This window comes from Heptranchias perlo, chromosome 12 (genome assembly GCF_035084215.1).
Source record: "Heptranchias perlo isolate sHepPer1 chromosome 12, sHepPer1.hap1, whole genome shotgun sequence".
Classification (NCBI taxonomy): Eukaryota; Metazoa; Chordata; class Chondrichthyes; order Hexanchiformes; family Hexanchidae; genus Heptranchias; species Heptranchias perlo.
The window spans coordinates 28705277-28723108 of record NC_090336.1 but is presented as its reverse complement, the minus strand read 5'-3'; the positions used below and the strand labels follow the sequence as shown (position 1 = coordinate 28723108).

The following is a 17832-nucleotide window of genomic DNA, read 5'->3' as shown; positions in this document are numbered from 1 at the left end:
TTAGCTATTTGAATCTCAGTCCTGCTGAAGCAATATTCCTTATTACCTTTTTAATTCTCAAGAGACGAACATCTTTTCCTGCAATCTGGTCTGATGTGAACTGGAATATAATTATATTTTCTATTAATATCATGGCATCCACTGCCATACCAATACGCTCTCAACATGCAAACATGCATAATTCATTACACAATGACATGACTTATTTTTCAAATAGATCTTCATAAGCAAATTATGAAATGCTACTGGGAAAAAAATCAGCTAAAGCAATAAACTCTTGTCACATCTATAAAGCATTGCTAAATCTGGATTACTGTGCTCCATAAGGTACAAGAGGCTATGGGGGAAAAATTCGATAAGGGTCGTTTTCGGGCGATGCACTCGTACCCTGCGCCTGATGAACCCTACACAGGCAGCACGTGAACTTCACGCTGCCTGCTACTTACCATGATACCTCCGTGTAGCCAGCGCAACCCGCGCTGCTGAGAGGCTGCACAGAGAATGAGGAAGTTGGAAATGGGGCGTGCACAGCGCACGTCATCAGCTGCCTGTACGACTTAAAGGTGCAGGTGCACATTTCAAATGGCAGATACACAGCTAACTTGGAGGAGGGAAAGATGGCCACAAGAATAGCAGGAACAGCACGAGAGAGGGCTCCAAGCTTCTCTGATGATGCACTGGAGGCCCTGGTGGAAGGTGTGGACGAAAGAAGGGCCAACATGTACCCGCAGGGTGGCCGGAGACCCTCCAGACTGCAGCTCCGCAGGCACTGGCAGGCTGTGGCGCAGGAAGTAAACGCCAGGAGCATTGCACCATGCACGTGGGTACAGTGCCGAAAGAAGTTCAATGATTTGACACGAGTGGTCAAGGTGAGTGAATGCAAGTGTCAAGTGGCACATCCTACCAACTGCACCATTGCTCCATGCATCACCCTTCCCGTCACAGACCCACCAACAAACACTGCCCATCCATATGCAATGCTGCACTCAGCATGCTTCATCTCACCCGCACATAGTACCACACTTGCAAACCACATAACCACCACTCACAAGTCAAACAAACTGGCAGCTATTCAACCACGAAAGGCACATCACCCACACACCTTGCAGGAGACTCACTGACACATTGTCCTCTGTCTTGCAGGAGAAGGTGACGCATAACAGCCGGTAGCAGGTGGGACCTGAGGGTGGAGGGGCATGCCCCCATGTCCTCACCCCCCAGGAGGAGACAGTGCTTAGGATCATTGGGCGGGCTGTCGCTGCAGCAGTCACAACATGCCGTGCTGGAGGTCCCAATGAAGGGGGTCTCTGCATATTGAATGCTCCTTCTCCTTTTCCACATCTCCCTCCTCCCATAATCTTTTCTGACTCACGTGCTGCAGATACTGTCGGCACACACATCTTACTTGCTTCTCTCCCCACTCCACAACTCAACCTGTTTCCCTTTGTCATTTCATATAGCCAAGAACACATGGTGGCAGCGTCCAAGGAGCAGGAGGACACTGAAGCCACACCGTCATTCGATCTGACATTTGCTTCCACCAGCTCAGAGACTGACACTGCACGTCCTTTAGAGGTTAGGTTAGAGGAGAGATCTGCACGTGGTGAGACACCGAGCACAAGTGCGCAGGAGCCGGGGCGGGGGGAATGGATACCACAGGTGTCAGCTCACTGGAGGGCGTGGTCGCACACTGGTGCTGCTGCAGAGGAATCTGATGAGGACTCTGATGGGCCAGGCTACAGAAGACGGCTGATGGGCGTACATTACCAAATGCCTGGGGCACTGGAAAATCTGCCAGAAAGCCTGCGGACAATGAGAAGGGGCATGGAGGAGTCTAGCTGCAACTTGGCACAGAGCTTTGCGCACAGCATGGAGCCCATCCTTTCCAACATGGAACGGGTGGTCACCTCCATCAGCACACCTGTGGAACTCACCATGATGCAGCATCTGATGACTAAAGTCACAGCATCCATTGCAGCACAAACATCTGCCATCCAAAGTCTGACTGCTGCATTTGCAGCTCAGACTGCTGTCTTGGAAGCTCAGACTGCTGCTATCGTGGGTCTGGGGACCACTGTGGAACGGGGCTTCCAGGGTGTCACAGCACTCCAGCAATCCGTTCTCCAGCTGATCACCAGGATTGCTGAGGCGCTGCCCTGGGTGGCATCATGGCAGTCAGACCTGCTGTCCTCTCTCAGGACAACAGCCTTCCTGCTCCCACCCCTGCCACTCTGCCAGTGCCCCTGTTGTCCAGCCAGGTCAGACTGCTGCAGCCCATGCTGTGATGGTGCAGTCTGAAGCCAGGCCCTCCCGGCCCAGAGCTGCTCGAGGTCGTCCTCCACGGCCATCTGCACGCTCCTCCATTGAAGGCCAGCAGTCTCCCACCATCCATGCTCCAGGCACTGGGTAAGCACCGTAGGAGCACTAGGATAGGTAAAGACACACGAACAACAGGCACTAAGGGAATGCACAAGGGTGAATAGTTCTGTTATGTTTGCATAATTTCTTTTATTCATTGATAAATGAGACTTTGATTTTGCATTTGGTGGTGGTTTTTATTTATGCAATGAGCTGAGAGGGAAACCAATGTGTGATCAGATGAAGGGCGATTTGATTGTCTTGTGGGAGTGGAAAGGTGGGGAATGTAGGACTGTTGGTGAGTTGGGGGACGTAGTTCAAATTATTGATAGCGGGCACGGATCAGGTGAGCACGCACAGCCCTTGCTGACAAGGCGTGTGGTTCCTGTTGCACCCTTGCGTCTTCCTCCACTTCCTCTTCCGGCTCCACCCCCTCCTCCTCCTCAGCCTCCTCTTCATCTACCTCTGGCTCAGGGTCTTCTCCAGTCATTGGTGGCAAAGGCTGGTCCCTCACGATAGTGAGGTTGTGCAGCATGCAGCAGACCACCACGAATCTGCCCACCCGCTCAGGGGAGTACTGCAAGGCTCCTACAGACCGGTCCAGGCAGTGGAACCATTGTTTGAGGAGGCCTATGGTGTGCTCCACAATGTTGTGTGTGGCAGCATGGCTCTCATTATAGGCCTGCTGTGCACGTGTGCGTGGGTTCCCGACCGGTGTCATGAGCCATGGCGTGAGGGGATAGCCCTTGTCGCCCAGTAGCCAGCCTTTGACTTGCCATGTCGGGTGAAAGATAGCTGGCATGTTGGACTGCCGCATGACAAAGGCGTCGTGACTGCTCCCAGGGTAGCGGGCATCAACCTCCATGATTTGATGTATGTGGTTGCACACCAGCTGCATGTTGAGGGAGTGGAAGCCCTTTCGGTTGACAAAGACGGCTGAGTTGATGTGCAGGCCATGCAGGGCAATATGCGTACAGTCAATGGCACCCTGCACCATAGGGAAGCCAGCAATGCCGGCGAACCCCCGTGCTCGCTTGTTCTGCTTGTCTCTGCGGAGAGGGAAGGTGATGAACCTGTTCCTCGTCTGGTACAGTGTGTCTGTGACCTCCCTTATGCAGCAGTGCACTCCATACTGCGAGATGTTGCTCATGTCGCCAGCAGAGGCCTGAAATGCTCGTGAGCTGTAGAAATTCAGTGCTACGGTGACCTTCACAGCCACATGCAATGCTGTCCTCGCCCTGCTCTGAAGCTGCAGTTATGGCTGCACCAGTTGACAGATATCGGTCACGGCTTCCTTGGTGAACCTCAGGCGTCGGATGCAATCCTCCTCGGTCATGTTGAGGTAAGAGAATTGGTCCCGGAAGGCCCTCATTGGATAGGGCCTCCTGCTCAGTGCCCTTCGCCTCCATCTCCTCGCAGCTTGACCTGCTATGTGTGGCCTCTCTGTATGCTCCCAGTCGTGCTCAATGCCCAGTGGGAGCCCTAGCAGACTGCCCATGATTGGCAGGAATGTTGTTTAACCACGGTTGTAACTTTCCGACCCGTAAGGCAGTACCTGCCAAACCACTCTCAAATGTAGTCTAGGAACTTTCAGTAAGAATAGGGAGCTTCAAAAAACACTTCCTGCTCCTCCAGCAGCCAGAAGCAATAATCCAGCAATTAACCTGCAACACCTGCATGGCCCCTTTAAATAGCGCTGGTGGGGGGTCCTTCAGGCACTGTAAGATATGTTCAGATGGTCGGAGTTAAGACTGTGCATTGAGTTGAGCGTTAAGATTCAAAATTATGTCTACCACTTTAAGTCAGCGTTGCACACTGCACGTATTTTCTCCCTACTTTACATGCTTCCAGCGTTCGGTATTTGTGCATGCGCCAACTCCTATACCAAGGTGCCATCTGGCGCACGTCATGCTGGAAACGTGAGTGCGCATCCAAAATGCCATCTTGGATGTCAGAGAGGCCATGTAGCACCGAAATAATGGGCGCTACACGGCCCAATTTAGCGCCCTATATTTTTAATATCATTTTCACTGCTGCTAAATAATGCTGATAGCACTATTTTTAATCCTTCATTGTTAATACTATTTACTGGCAGGAAAATTATGTGCTATATTTTTAAATTGACTCAATAACGGTAATAAATGATTTTTATGCTGTGCCACCCTTGCTGTATTGAAGGTGGCAAATGGAAATGTTATTGTCTTTCTGGTGACACATTGGCCTCAAGGCCCTGCATAGAAATAGTACAGTGGTGTAGACCTGACAAGTTTCACTCAATAGGAGTCCTAGTCATTTGTTTTGGTTTAGAACATGTTGCGAATTATGTCATTGTTAAACAATAAACAAAGCTGTATATGGCTAAATGATTCTGCAAGCTGTCACCCAAACATTTCTGAGACATTCACAGTACTAGTGGTTTTAAGCTTCAAATCTTAAAATTCTTTTTTTTATTCCATACATATCGCATTCCTAACCTTAATTTGATAAACTTCTTCCGCTCCTCTAGTACATGCTGGCACTCTTCTCCCATCCAACAGTTCAAGCTGGCACTCTTCCTCCCCATTCCCTCTCAGATAATGCTGGTGCTTTTCTTCCTCTCTCACACCAAAGTGCTGCTCCCAGCTTCTGCCCCCTCCTCTCTCCCCTTTATTACTATTCATTTACCCCTTCCTTCTATTGCCATCCATATACTTCCCCTTCATTGCCACTCATTTCCTCCGTCCCTCGCCTATCATCCAGTTCCCTCCCCTTCATTGCTTCATTCTCCCTTCCATCACTCCTTTCATTTCTTCTTCCTTTCATTGCTATTGTTTACTTCCTTCATTGCCATTCATTTGCTCTTCTTCAATGTTATCCATTTCCCTCCATTCATTGACATCTGCCCCTTTCAAAGACATCCACTTCCCCCTCTCTCCATTACCATCTATTCCCCTTTCATTGTCATCCATTCTCCTCTTTCATTGCCATTCATCCCTCCTTTGCTGTGATCCATCCCCCTTTTCATTGACATCTTCACCCCCTTTTATTGTATTCTATTTCCCATTTCATTACAATCCACTCTTTTCACATTCTATTCACTTCGTATCACCAGAGGCCGTAGAATGAATGATGAACCTGGACTCGACATTTAAAATTGCTTTTCAAGCTGCCATAAGAAAAGAAAGACTGTTATTCACTTCCCCCATCTTTCACTACCGTCCATATCCTTTCCTTTCCACTGCCACCCATGCTCCATTCTTTCATTACCATCCATCCCCCTGGTTTAAGTCCTGCTCCTTACAGAATCCAGTTGCTACTGCACTGGAACAGGTCTCTGACCTCTGAAAGTAGCTCCCAACACTAATGGTAGGAATTGCAGCATCTGTAGTTGGCAACTCCTGCTCTGGTGCATTAGCCACCAGACTAGGGGGAGAGGGGCTTAACATTCACTGAACGTTGACAAAAGCTGACATACTGACCAGGCCCTTAAAACGCTGTCAGTGTGAAACACTGCTGGTTGGCATGCATGATTATCAATGAGGGCCTATTATATTTGACACCAAATTAATGAATGGGATTGGGAGAAGACTGTGACATTAACAGTGGTTTAGACAAAGTGGCATGGCAACAGCTTTTGGTGAGTGACAAATTTGCACTTAAGGAGCTTTATGACACATCAATCAATTTTATTGTGAATGTTGGCAAAGGAAATGAGTTTGAATTAAATGATTTAAAGCCTGTCAATACATTGCAAGATGCACTGCTTTAATTACTGCAGGAGAAACATCTGAGCTGCTTTCAATGGTTTCAAAAGATGTTTTAAACAAAACTGGAGCTTTGATCTGTTTAAGCACAAAAGAAATAGGAGGAGGAGTAGGCCATTCAATAGGATCGTGGCCAATCTTTTACCTCAACTCCATTTTCCGACCTATCCTCATATCCCTTGATTCCCTTAGGTCCAAAACTCTATCAATCTCAGTCTTGAATATACTCAACAACTGAGTATCCACAGCCCTCTGGGGTAGAGAATTGTTGTGTTACTCACCATGGAATAAGGATCAAAGTCCTCCACATACTTCTGGAAGCCCTGCGGCAACAAGAAACCACATCAAATTACCTTTTACATTACATGTAACACTTAGTATTTTCATGTGATTACTGGTAAGTATGATTAGTTACTACGATCATTTTGTTAATATGGTCACTCCTCTTAAAAGCTGTCTCTTTCTTGTATTAAAGCCAAATTTAGTGAGATTGCATATTCAGATTAATATTCTGACTGATCAGTTCTTTACCATTATATAATCCATAAAACTAATTTTTGTACCTGCAAATTTCATTGTATGACATTCATATTAAATAGCAGAGATATAGGTTTAATTTACTTATATAAGTACAGTGCTTGCAGAAAATTTGCACTTAATTTGCCTATAAAAAAGGCACCACAGTTGGTGTTATCAAATTTGATACTTCTGAGGGTAATTGCATAAAAGTTTCTCCTGTATAAGTGTCAATCATTTCTTTGTTTCACTACAGGAAATGCACCACAGACAACTTTTAAGATCTGTAACAAGGGCAAAGGAAACTATTCTACTAATTTGCAAATATTTCACTTTATAACAACAAGACGACAACATTTGTACCAATCTTAAAATGTGCTGTAATTCCACCTGATAACCAAAGGCAAGGGTGCTGCTATCCACAGCTCTATTTACTAGAGTTTGTAATTATTCCATCTATCAAGATGAGCCAGTTAATGTCCACATAAGACAATTTGTTTGCCTCAATTAATGGTTTTTGAGTGTATTGCTGCTGAAATAGAAAAAAAGATTACATTCATTCCTTTCACATGGACATTGGTCATCAGACCATTTACCAATTATAGTACTCTTTGTTAATCTGTAAGAACCACATGTGTTGAAAACATTTTTCTTTCTCATGAGATTTGGTATTACAAATTGAGCATGGGAAACAAATCTACTGTTTTTATTGTTTTTTTCCCACCAACCTTCTCCCTTCCTCTCCTGAGGCTGTTGGGAGTATGTTTTTTTTGGCTATGAGCCACTCTCCCAGTACCCCTCCCAAATGACCATTCTTCATACGTAATAACAAGAATTTACATTTATATAGCTCCTGTCTTGTAGAAAAACTTCTCAAAGAAGTTTACAAAGGTGTAAGGAAAAAAACGGATGCTGAGCTAAAGGAGCAGACATTAGGAGGCACGAACAAAAGCTTGGTCAAAGAGGCAGGTTTTAAGAATTGTTGAATCTGGAGGTGACAAAGGGATGAATGAGGGTTTCAGCAGCAGATGGGCCAAGATAGGGGCAGAAGCTGGCAATGCTAGTGAAGTGGAAGTAAGCAGTCTTTGCAATGGAAAGAATATGCAGTCAGATGCTCAGTCTGGGTTAAACAGAACGCCGAGGTTGTAAACAATCTTGCTCAGTCTGAGACAGTGGCTGAGGAAGGGGATGGAGTTGGTGACAAGAGTACAAAGTTTGGGGTGGGGGTGACAGACCATGGCTTCAGTCTTCCTAATGTTTAGCTGAGAGAAATTGTGGCTTATCCAATGTTGGATGTAGGACACATAGTCCAATAGCACAGAGGCAAAGTAGAAGAACTTAATCTAGATGGTGGAGAGGTAGAATTGAGTGTCATCAGCATACACATGGAAGCTGACCCCATATCTGCAGATGATATCAACAAAGGGCAGCATGTAGAAGAGGTAGAGGAGAGAGCCAATGATAGATCTCTGGTGGAAGTCCGTAAGTAATGGTAAAAGGATAGGGAGGGAAGTCATTGCTGAAGATGCTCTGGTTACAAACGGATAGGTAAAAGGGCAACCAAGTGAGTGCAGTCCCCTCAAGCTGGAAAATGGAGGAAAGGCATTGAAGAAGGCTGAAGTGGTCAAATGCTGCAGAGAAGTAAAGGTGGTTGAGAAAATCAACAGCTGCAGAGTTATTATGATGAATAGAGGGCCAGAGGATAGACAGTGGGGAGTTTGAAAATGCAGTTGTAAGCGACTAGAGAGAGAGTTTTTTCCAGAGGATGACACAGAAGGAAGTATAGTTGGAAGGACTTGGGGGATACATGACGCTGGTTGGAGATGGCCTTTTCAGTGATTGAGAACACAGGAGGACAGAGGCCACAGAAGATGGCGAGGTCAAGGGGGTGGACATGAATATGAGCAGGAGAGTTTATAAGGAGGGAGAGATTTAGGGAGGACAGGAACACAGCGTAAGACATAGGGTAGATTTTCAACTTCCGTGAAAATCGGGCGCTTTCTATAACAGGCAGCCAAACTGCAACCCAGTTTTACGTCCAGGCGGCAAGTTGAAAATCTACCAAAATAAGCATTATTCAAGCTTGGGAGTGTCATAGCCAAGCTCATTCCTGAACCTATCCAATACCCACACATTCGTTTTTCAGCAGGGGATCATTGGATAGTGATCAGGAGCAAGAACCCCGGTTTGGTTTTACTCTCCCTGGCCCAGTGGTGCCAAGAACAACTGTAGCAATTCTACTGCTTCCTCAGCTGAGGACAGCTAACTCAGCACAGATCAGGCATTGAACCAATGAGTTTCCTGGTCTGTATGCCTCAGTTGTACATTGAAGAGCACATTTATCAATTTATCTATTGTAAATACTCCGTGATTCTGTAATCCTTCATCAACAAGAGATCAGGTATTTCTTCTGTATAAACTCATAAGTTGACCTCATACTAATATCATAAGTAAAAGGAAAATTAATTCTGAAAGCTATGATGAGCTTGAAAAAAGTAATGTCTCCAAAAATTATATCAGTCCCATGGTACAGTGATGAAAAGTCAATCATGGTACAATAAAGTCCATTTGTCTGTTGCTGTTTTTCTTTCTTTCAACTGTTGTTGATCTGAATCAATATCCTCAAGGTGTTAAAGGAATCCTATAGATGCACCAATTTGATGAAAAGTTACACAGATACTGAAAAGAAGGTATGCGCATCATCATGGGAAAGTTTTCTGGGTACATTGACACACTTGTGGTACTGGTTTCCAGAACTGCACACAGAGAGAAAAACATAAGAGAATGTAGGCATGCTTTAGTCACTCCAGTTGTCACATAGTTTGAATTGCTCACTTGTGGGGGACACAGGGAACAATAAAAGGGGCGAAAATAAATTGCCCTTCATGTAAGGAGGATTGACTTAGTGAAGGGTATAAAATTACCAAACAAACACATCACACAATAAGCTTAGCTCAGTGAATCCACAGAGAGCAAAATGAAGGCAGCATGAGCAGCAAAAAAGAGGAAGACGATATATCAAGAACTCTTTCGTGTAAAATGCCTATGTCAAAAAAAACATGCAAAAAATTAAGAATCAAAAAAATTATGATAAAAGTTCCTGATTATTTACGTGCTTTCCTTTAGAACGAAATGACGAATTGTAGACCACCATTCGTTTCAACATCTCTGGTTGCTGTGAAAGGAGGAAAGTACTATGAACCGGGCAGGAATATGTAGTGTTCACTCTGTGGCAACAGACTAGACATGAAGTGGAAAGAAATCTGATCATTTATTTCTAATTTTTCTCAAAGGTACATTCATCTTACACACAAAAGGTTTAAAGGTTTCAGAATTTTTTTTTATACCAGGTTAATGCACAGACAACAGCACCTTTCATGTAGAAAAACATCCTAAGGCACATCACATAGGAGTAATCAGACAAAAATGGATGCTGAGCAACGTAAAATTAAAATATTTTTTAGGAATAGGGAAAGGTCATTAGGCCAACAAGCCTATCACTTTTTGATAGATCTCAAACTCACCCAAATTGACTTACCATGTCCCTCAACCCTTTTTTGTTGTAGAAATACATTAATTGCCATATGAACCCACTTATACTGTCTGCTTCAATGTGTTTTCCTGTCAACTTATTCTACAATTCTATTACTCTGAGGGAAGACATTCTGCCAAATCTCTCTTCTTACTCCTAACTTGCTAATCTTCAAATTGTGTCTGTTGGTATTTGATCCCTTCATCATAGTGCACAATTTGGCTGGATCAACTTTGTCACTCCCTTTCATAATAATGATAATTTCAATTAGGTCATTTAAAAGTCTTTTCCTTCCCAAAGGTTCTGGTATATTTTCCATTACATTTTCTCATAAATTAAAATATTGGTGCTCAGAGTCATCTTTTTTTGCTCACTTCAGCACCCTCCAAATGACAATTAATATTCTTTCAAATGATTAAGTGACCAGAAGTGCAGATGGTACTCCACATGGGGGTCTGACCTCATGCTGTCATCATAAACTTCCGCACATGAAAGCAGATGTATTGAACAGAAGAATCCTTCACAGTTCTGGCAACAATGATATTCCACCTCCCAGCTAGTAGCAGGGTACTCTCCTGGAGACAGGGCAGGGAGAGATGGATTCTCCAACTTTGGTCAAGCTTACATCTCCCCACATTGTAGGTTTTTTACCAATTGACCTATGTGAGAATTCAGAAAATGTATTATTAACATGGCCAGCAGGCTGAAATATTAAGTGTAATTAAGGATCAGAAAAAAGCAGCGCACAGCAGATTTCTAAATAATTATTTTTCATAAATTCTCTGAATTCTAATAGTGCAGATGAAACAGCTCAGCATAATGACTAAGAGAAAACCAAAACATTACAGGAGGTTATGAATCTGCCTTAACAAAGATCTGAAACCACAGAAAAATAATTTCATAAAGTTGACCCCATCTTGTGTGAAGAGTTAATGCTAGATCTCTGATCTATATATTGCTCTGAAAAATAACTTTATATTCAGTCAAATGGTACTAATTACTTTGAGATCTATATCTATCAGGGTTTATACCACAGCTTGGTATTTGGTTTTACATCATGGGAGGTAAAGAATCGTTGTTTGGTAACATGTCCCTTCCATCCCTTCATTTACTGAACACCTCCTTTATTATTGGTTAAATATTTTTGTGGTAATTTTATAAAACTGTTCCTGGCATGCAGCCTCGCCCACTACAAACGCTTCTCAGGAATTTGAGCACATGTCTGAATTTCCATTATACCGAGATTCCGTGCTGGGGTGCAACTTTGTGAGATTACCTTTCTATGTGTTTCAGATCTTTGTTAAGGCAGGTTTCCTCTTTGTCATTATGCTGAGCTGTTTCATCTGCGCTATTATAATTCAGAGAATTTGTGAAAAATAATTATCTGGAAATCTGCTGTGTGCTGCTTTTTTTCTGATACTTAATTACAGAACAACTCACACACAGCACAGCATGACGATTACATCTGACTGACAAACTGGCAGCACTGACCGAACTGACCTCTTCCCCAATGCCATTCCTCATCACTCTTACAACACAGCCTTTTGTTTCTCCCTATCTGTCATGATAATCTTCAGAGCCCTTAGATCCTGTTACCAGATTCAGAGCAGAAGACCAAATAAAACAGGTGACATTAATGCAATAGCAGCAGGGTAATCTGATGACACCTGTTCTATTGTTGATGGGATGGTGGTGTGTCAATTTATTTTGTACTACATCCACTTGAACCGTGAAAATCATCCAGCAGTACGATTGCACATTCTGCCCTTCAAAACTAGGGTTGCATCTAGACGGAGCATTTTTGGGATACGTAACGCTACCTGTTTCAGGTCTGCCACTGGCAGTGACAATGCTCAGAAGCAATTTGAGCTGGTGAATTGACAGTAGCAGACATTAAAGCATATTAGCATAAGTGCAACTTTTCATAGATTACTGGTACTAATAAGCTGCATAAGACTAACATAACACTGTTTCTTTCCCAAAGCAAGTAGCTCATCAAAACAAATCCAGCATTTCCAATAAATTGACACTATATTGTAGAGAAATTGCCCTGCAAGTAAGAGGGTATATAAGTCAAATTGTACGGCTACACTAGCCAGTTATAGGCAAAGATAAGTGTGTCACTTAATTGTTCAAGTTGTCTGACATCAATAAAGGTGAGTGTTAAGCCAGCTAGCTCAGATACTGTCACTTGTACGCAAGATGGATTCAATGGGAACAGACAACCCCACTACCGAATAGGCTCACCAAATCACTGTCAATGCCAGTGTCTAAGGGTGGAAGAAGTTCAAGTCAACCATGCTACTTATAAGGACAAGGAAGTATAAGCTCTGGAAACATTGCTAACTATCAGTATAGAGACTTTAATTTATTCGATAAACTGGCTATTTAATGTTGTTATTTTATTAACTATCGAAGGAGTTTAGTCCCAGATTAAGATCACCAAGTTATATCAGTCTCAGATTATAATTTGACAATTAGCAATCCAGTTAATGCTGAAATACAGTGATACACTGAATTGCCTTTACAACTTCCGCTATGCATTTCGTTAAGTATCTCTGTCTATTAATTATTTGTTATTCAAACTGGTAGGTAATCTTGTCTATAACTATTATCTATTAATTGTTTGTATACTCAATGTTTAAATTTAAATAGTGATCATTATAATTTGTGGTCAATATATAGTTCTTAGTGCATGACTTGTTATCTGACATCTTCTTTGATGATTTGGCAAGAAAGTGTTTATTCATTCACTCAGTAGCTTGTGGGTATCCTAATTGAGGGTTGGTGAGGTGAATTCAAATTCAATCCATACTGGGTGATGTAAGACAGTTTGGCAAACCAAATTTAGGCATTAATCACTCCTAGACCTAAACCACATGGTAAACTCTAGATGGTTTTGCAGTGGAGAGGTGAGCGAGGTGGTTAAGGATTTGTCTCGTTTCTTGACATATATCTACCAGGATACCGAACCCAGTGTTCTTACAATTTGAAGCAGAAAGATGTAATGAAGTAATCCACTTTAAATAAGTAATTAGATAAATCACACTGACTAGAATACAGTGAAACTGATGAGAGTTTTTACAGCAGCTCATGACAGAGATCTGTTTAAATAGAAACAATTGATTCACTAACTTTAATGCAAATCACTCCAAGGTAAATATATTAATGCTGTCATTTGTGCAAACATGGTACAGGAAAAACAGAGCATACAGAAGTGATTTTACATGTCATGTTATATTAACTTTACACATTGTAAGATGTACTTTTCCTCCCCTCCTCCCTTCAAGGCATTAACTTATGGTGGAATATGGTTCCACAGATGTCAGCTGCCCTCCAGTACTTCATTCAAGTAGCTATTCGTTATGTATTAGCCAAAGATTAAGCATCCATGTCCTTCTCCACCTCTCTGCAGCCTTTGACATGGTCAACCACACTATCCTCCTCCAACACCTCTCCTTCATTGTCCAGCTCAGTGGGACTGCCCTCTTTTGGTGCCACTCTTACCAATCCAATTGTTGCCAGAGCATCTCCAGCAATGGTTTCTCCTCCCACCCCGCACTGTTTGCACTAGAATCCCCCAAGGATCTATCCTCGGCCCGATCCTCATCCACATGCTGTCCATCATCCAAAGACTTGGAGCTAAATTCCACATGTACGCTGATGATAACCAGCTCTACCTCTCCACCACTTGTTTCGACCCCTCCATTACCTCTATGTTGTCAGCCTGCTTCTTCAACATCCAGTGCTGAATAAGCTGCAATAAACATTGGGAAGACCAAAGCCATTGTCTTTGGCCTTTACCGCAAACCCTCAACGCTGATTACATTCCCCTTCCTTGCCATTGCTTCAGGTTGAACCAGACTGTTCACAACCGCAGTGTCCTATTGTACCCCGAACTGAGCTTCTGATCTCATAACTCTCCATCACAAAGACCACCTACTCACACCTCCATAATATGGTCTGCCTCCACCTCTGCCTCAGCCCATTTGCTGCCGAAACCCTTATCCCATGCCTTTGTAACCTGCAGACCCAATTATTCCAATGCTGTCTCAGCCTCACATTCTCCACCCTCCAAGTTCTTCCAAATCTCTGTTGCCCTTATCCTATTCTGTATCAAGTCCCACTCACCTATCAACCCTGTGCTCGCTGACCTACATTGGCTCCTGGTCCTTCAATGCCTCCAATTTAAAATTCTCATCTTTGTGATTAAATCCCTTCAGGGCCTTACACCTATCTTTGTAACCTTCTCCAGCCCTACTACCCTCCAAAAACACTACATTCCTCCAACTCTGGCCACTTGTGCATTCCCCATACCCCACCATTGGCAGCCATGCCTTTAGCCGTTTAGGCCCTATGCTCTGGAATTCCCTCCCACCTACCTCCCTCTCCTCAAAACCCACCTCATTGACCAAGCTTTTGCTCATCCTTAATATCTCATTTTTTGGCTTAGCATCAATTTTTGCCTGATTACACTTCTACTAAGCGTCTTGGAATGTTTTTCTACATTAAAGGTACGATATTTATAGTTGTTGTAGTGGTAGTAGTATGAATAGTACTTGTAGTATAAGCCTAGTGCTCAAGTTGCCCTGTGTAGATTCTACCACACTGCAAATATCAGTCATACAGCTGATGAGAAAGCTCAGAGGCTTTAGATGGCAACTACAGGAAGAAGTTACTGGTTATGAGAATACATGATCAAGTATCGAAGGTTTGGTGCCATCTTGTCTGAGATGTGGAGAGACAAGCAGTTGCTGCTGAACAGTTGCACCTCCAGTTGGTGCAACCAGTATTTGATGGGTATGATGTTTGTTCATGCTATGGTCAAGAGGATGCTGGCACTCACATTTCATACTGAGTTGACTATGACATACTCAGTAATCTGATAACTGAACCAGGCAAGCCTGCAATACTCCAGAGCATTGGGCTGACTGGCCAGCCAACCTCACTGATTGTGTCACAAGCCAAAGTTTCTGAGAAACTAAAATAGTCCCCTCATCCCCATGACAAATGGCTACAATTCATGTCTTCAACACTTGGATGCGGCTTCAACTTCAAATTGGAAGATCTGGTAATTTTCTCCCCAATTAAGCTAATAACTGCTACCAGGAAGTGGAAAACATGAATTTTCTTTTTTATACTCATTTTTTTGCAAATTTTTCCCTGCCCCTCTCCTGAAAGTAACAACTTATTGTTGGAATATGGTTAAACAGGTGCCAGTACACTCCAGGACCTTGCTCAAGTGCCCATTCTTCACATCTGAGCCTAGAGAGTGAGCATCCACAGGATGTTTGATTGTGGCGAACATTATAGTTCTCACTGAGTTTTTCACAAATGCACAACCAAGGGTAATCAAGCTACTGTAGATTGGAATCAGTAGGTGATTTCCTCTCTCTAGTCCAGAGGGATGAAGGCCAACTGTAGCTTTTTTATGGACATCCCAACTAAGATCATCTAATTGGGTATAATGCCCGTTACCAGCTGAACCATTAGAGCAGCCAGGTAACATTCATTTCCAACCTGTTCGATAAAGATATTAAAATGCACTACTTTCTAGGAACAGAATATTGGATAGCAACTATGCGTTAGACAAAAGTTGTTTGCAACCTGGAATCATCATCTTATGGCATATTTCCATTACACTTCTACTGTTCCACAATGAGTTGAGGCAGCCAGTGCCCTGTAATCCATCTTGTTTACATTGTGGCACAGAATTCAGAGCACCAGTGGCACATGCAGTTGCAAATAAACCGTAACTACAACTTGATGTTTCTGGTGCCAGATCCTTTACACTGTGGGTAAAGGTGGGACTGTGCTACAACTTTACCATTCTGGCCATAGACCTTGGACCTGTTGCCAGAATCAAACTGGCAGACATGATACAATGGTCACAGGTGTCACACAGTGAAATTCTACTGAGGAGAGTTTTAGTGCCACCAACAGCACTGATGCCAGATTGTTTGCACTGTAGGATTACCTAGAATAGCAAGGGTAATGCATGGATGGCATGAATTGGCAATCTCATTCAGAAAGGCCACAGGATGGCAGATGTGCAAAATAGAAAAATATCATATTTGTACAGCAGTAGGCGCTCTTCTGAAGTTGGAGCTGAAGAACACTTCATAGAATCATAGCATGATATAGCACAGAAGGATGCTATTTCAAAAATTTGTGCATGGGATGTGGGCGTCGCTGGCAAGGTCAGCATTTATTGCCCATCCTTAATTGCCCTCGAGAAGGTGGTGGTGAGCCGCCTTCTTGTATCGCTGCAGTCCATGTGGTGAAGGTTCTCCCACAGTGCTGTTAGGAAGGGAGTTCCAGGACTTTGACCCAGTGACGATGAAGGAACAGCGATATATTTCCAAGTCGGGATGGTGTGTGACTTGGAGGGGAACATGCAGATGGTGTTGTTCCCTTGTGCCTGCTGCCCTTGTCCTTCTAGGTGGTAGAGGTTGTGGGTTTGGGATGTGCTGTCGAAGAAGCCTTGGCGAGTTGCTGCAGTGCATCCTGTAGATGGTACACACTGCAGCCACGGTATGCCGGTGGTAAAGGGACCAAATGTTTAGGGTGGTGAATGGGATGCCAATCAAGCGGGCTGCTTTGTCCTGGATGGTGTCGAGCTTCTTGGGTGTTGTTAGAGCTGCACTCATCCAGGCAAGTGGAGAGTATTCCATCACACTCCTGACTTGTGCCTTGCAGATGGTGGAAAGGCTTTGGGGAGTCAGGAGGTGAGTCACTCGCCGCAGAATACCCAGCCTCTGACCTGCTCTTGTAGCCACAGTATTTATGTGGCTGGTCCAGTTAAGTTTCTGGTCAATGGTGACCCCCAGGATGTTGATGGTGGGGGATTCAGCGATGGTAATGCCATTGAATGTCAAGGGGAGGTGGCTAGACTCTCTCTTGTTGGAGATGGTCATTGCCTGGCACTTGTCTGGCGTGAATGTTACTTGCTACTTATCAGCCCAAACCTGGATGTTGTCCAGGTTTTGGTGCATGCGGGCTCGGACTGCGTCATTATCTGAGGGGTTGCAAATGGAACTGAACACTGTGCAATCATCAGTGAACATCCCCATTTCTGACCTTATGATGAAGCAGCTGAAGATGGTTGGGCCTAGGACACTGCCTTGAGGAACTCCTGCAGCAATGTCCTGGGGCTGAGATGATTGTCCTCCAACAACCACTACCATCTTCCTTTGTGCTAGGTATGATTCCAGCAACTGGAGAGTTTTCCCCCTGATTCCCATTGACTTCAATTTTACCAGGGCTCCTTGGTGCCACACTCGGTCAAATGCTGCCTTGATGTCAAGGGCAGTTACTCTCACCTCGCCTCCTTTTTGATGCCCTTCCTTTCCCCCTCATTGGAATGTGTTTACTCTTTACCCAAACTATCTCCTCTTTGAAGGCCTCTCATTGCTCAATTACTGTTTTACCTGCCAATCTTTGATTACAATCCACGTAAACCAGATCCCCTTTCAACTCACTAAAATTAGCCCTCCTCCGAGTGAGTATTTTCACATTTGACTTTTCCTTGTCCTTTTCCATAACTATTCTAAGCCTAATGATATTGAAATCATTGTTTCCCAAATGCTCACCCACTGAAACATGCTCCACTAGATTCTGCAGAACTTGATCCAGCACTGCTTCCTTCCTCGTTGGGCTTGAAACATACTGATCAAGAAAGTT

The 17832-nt window shown here is 43.8% G+C and overlaps 1 protein-coding gene across 1 annotated transcript in view; it reads right to left on the bottom strand.

The window, feature by feature from the left end:
• ush1c (Usher syndrome 1C) overlaps positions 1-17832 on the bottom strand; it is a 228239-nt gene that overhangs the window by 29864 nt on the left and 180543 nt on the right. The window contains exons 16-17 of the mRNA XM_067993855.1: positions 6383-6424; positions 47-100 (exon numbers count right to left, since the gene is read on the bottom strand). Of these exons, the coding sequence (XP_067849956.1) occupies positions 47-100; positions 6383-6424 (96 nt within the window). The remainder of the gene's footprint in view (positions 1-46; positions 101-6382; positions 6425-17832) is intronic.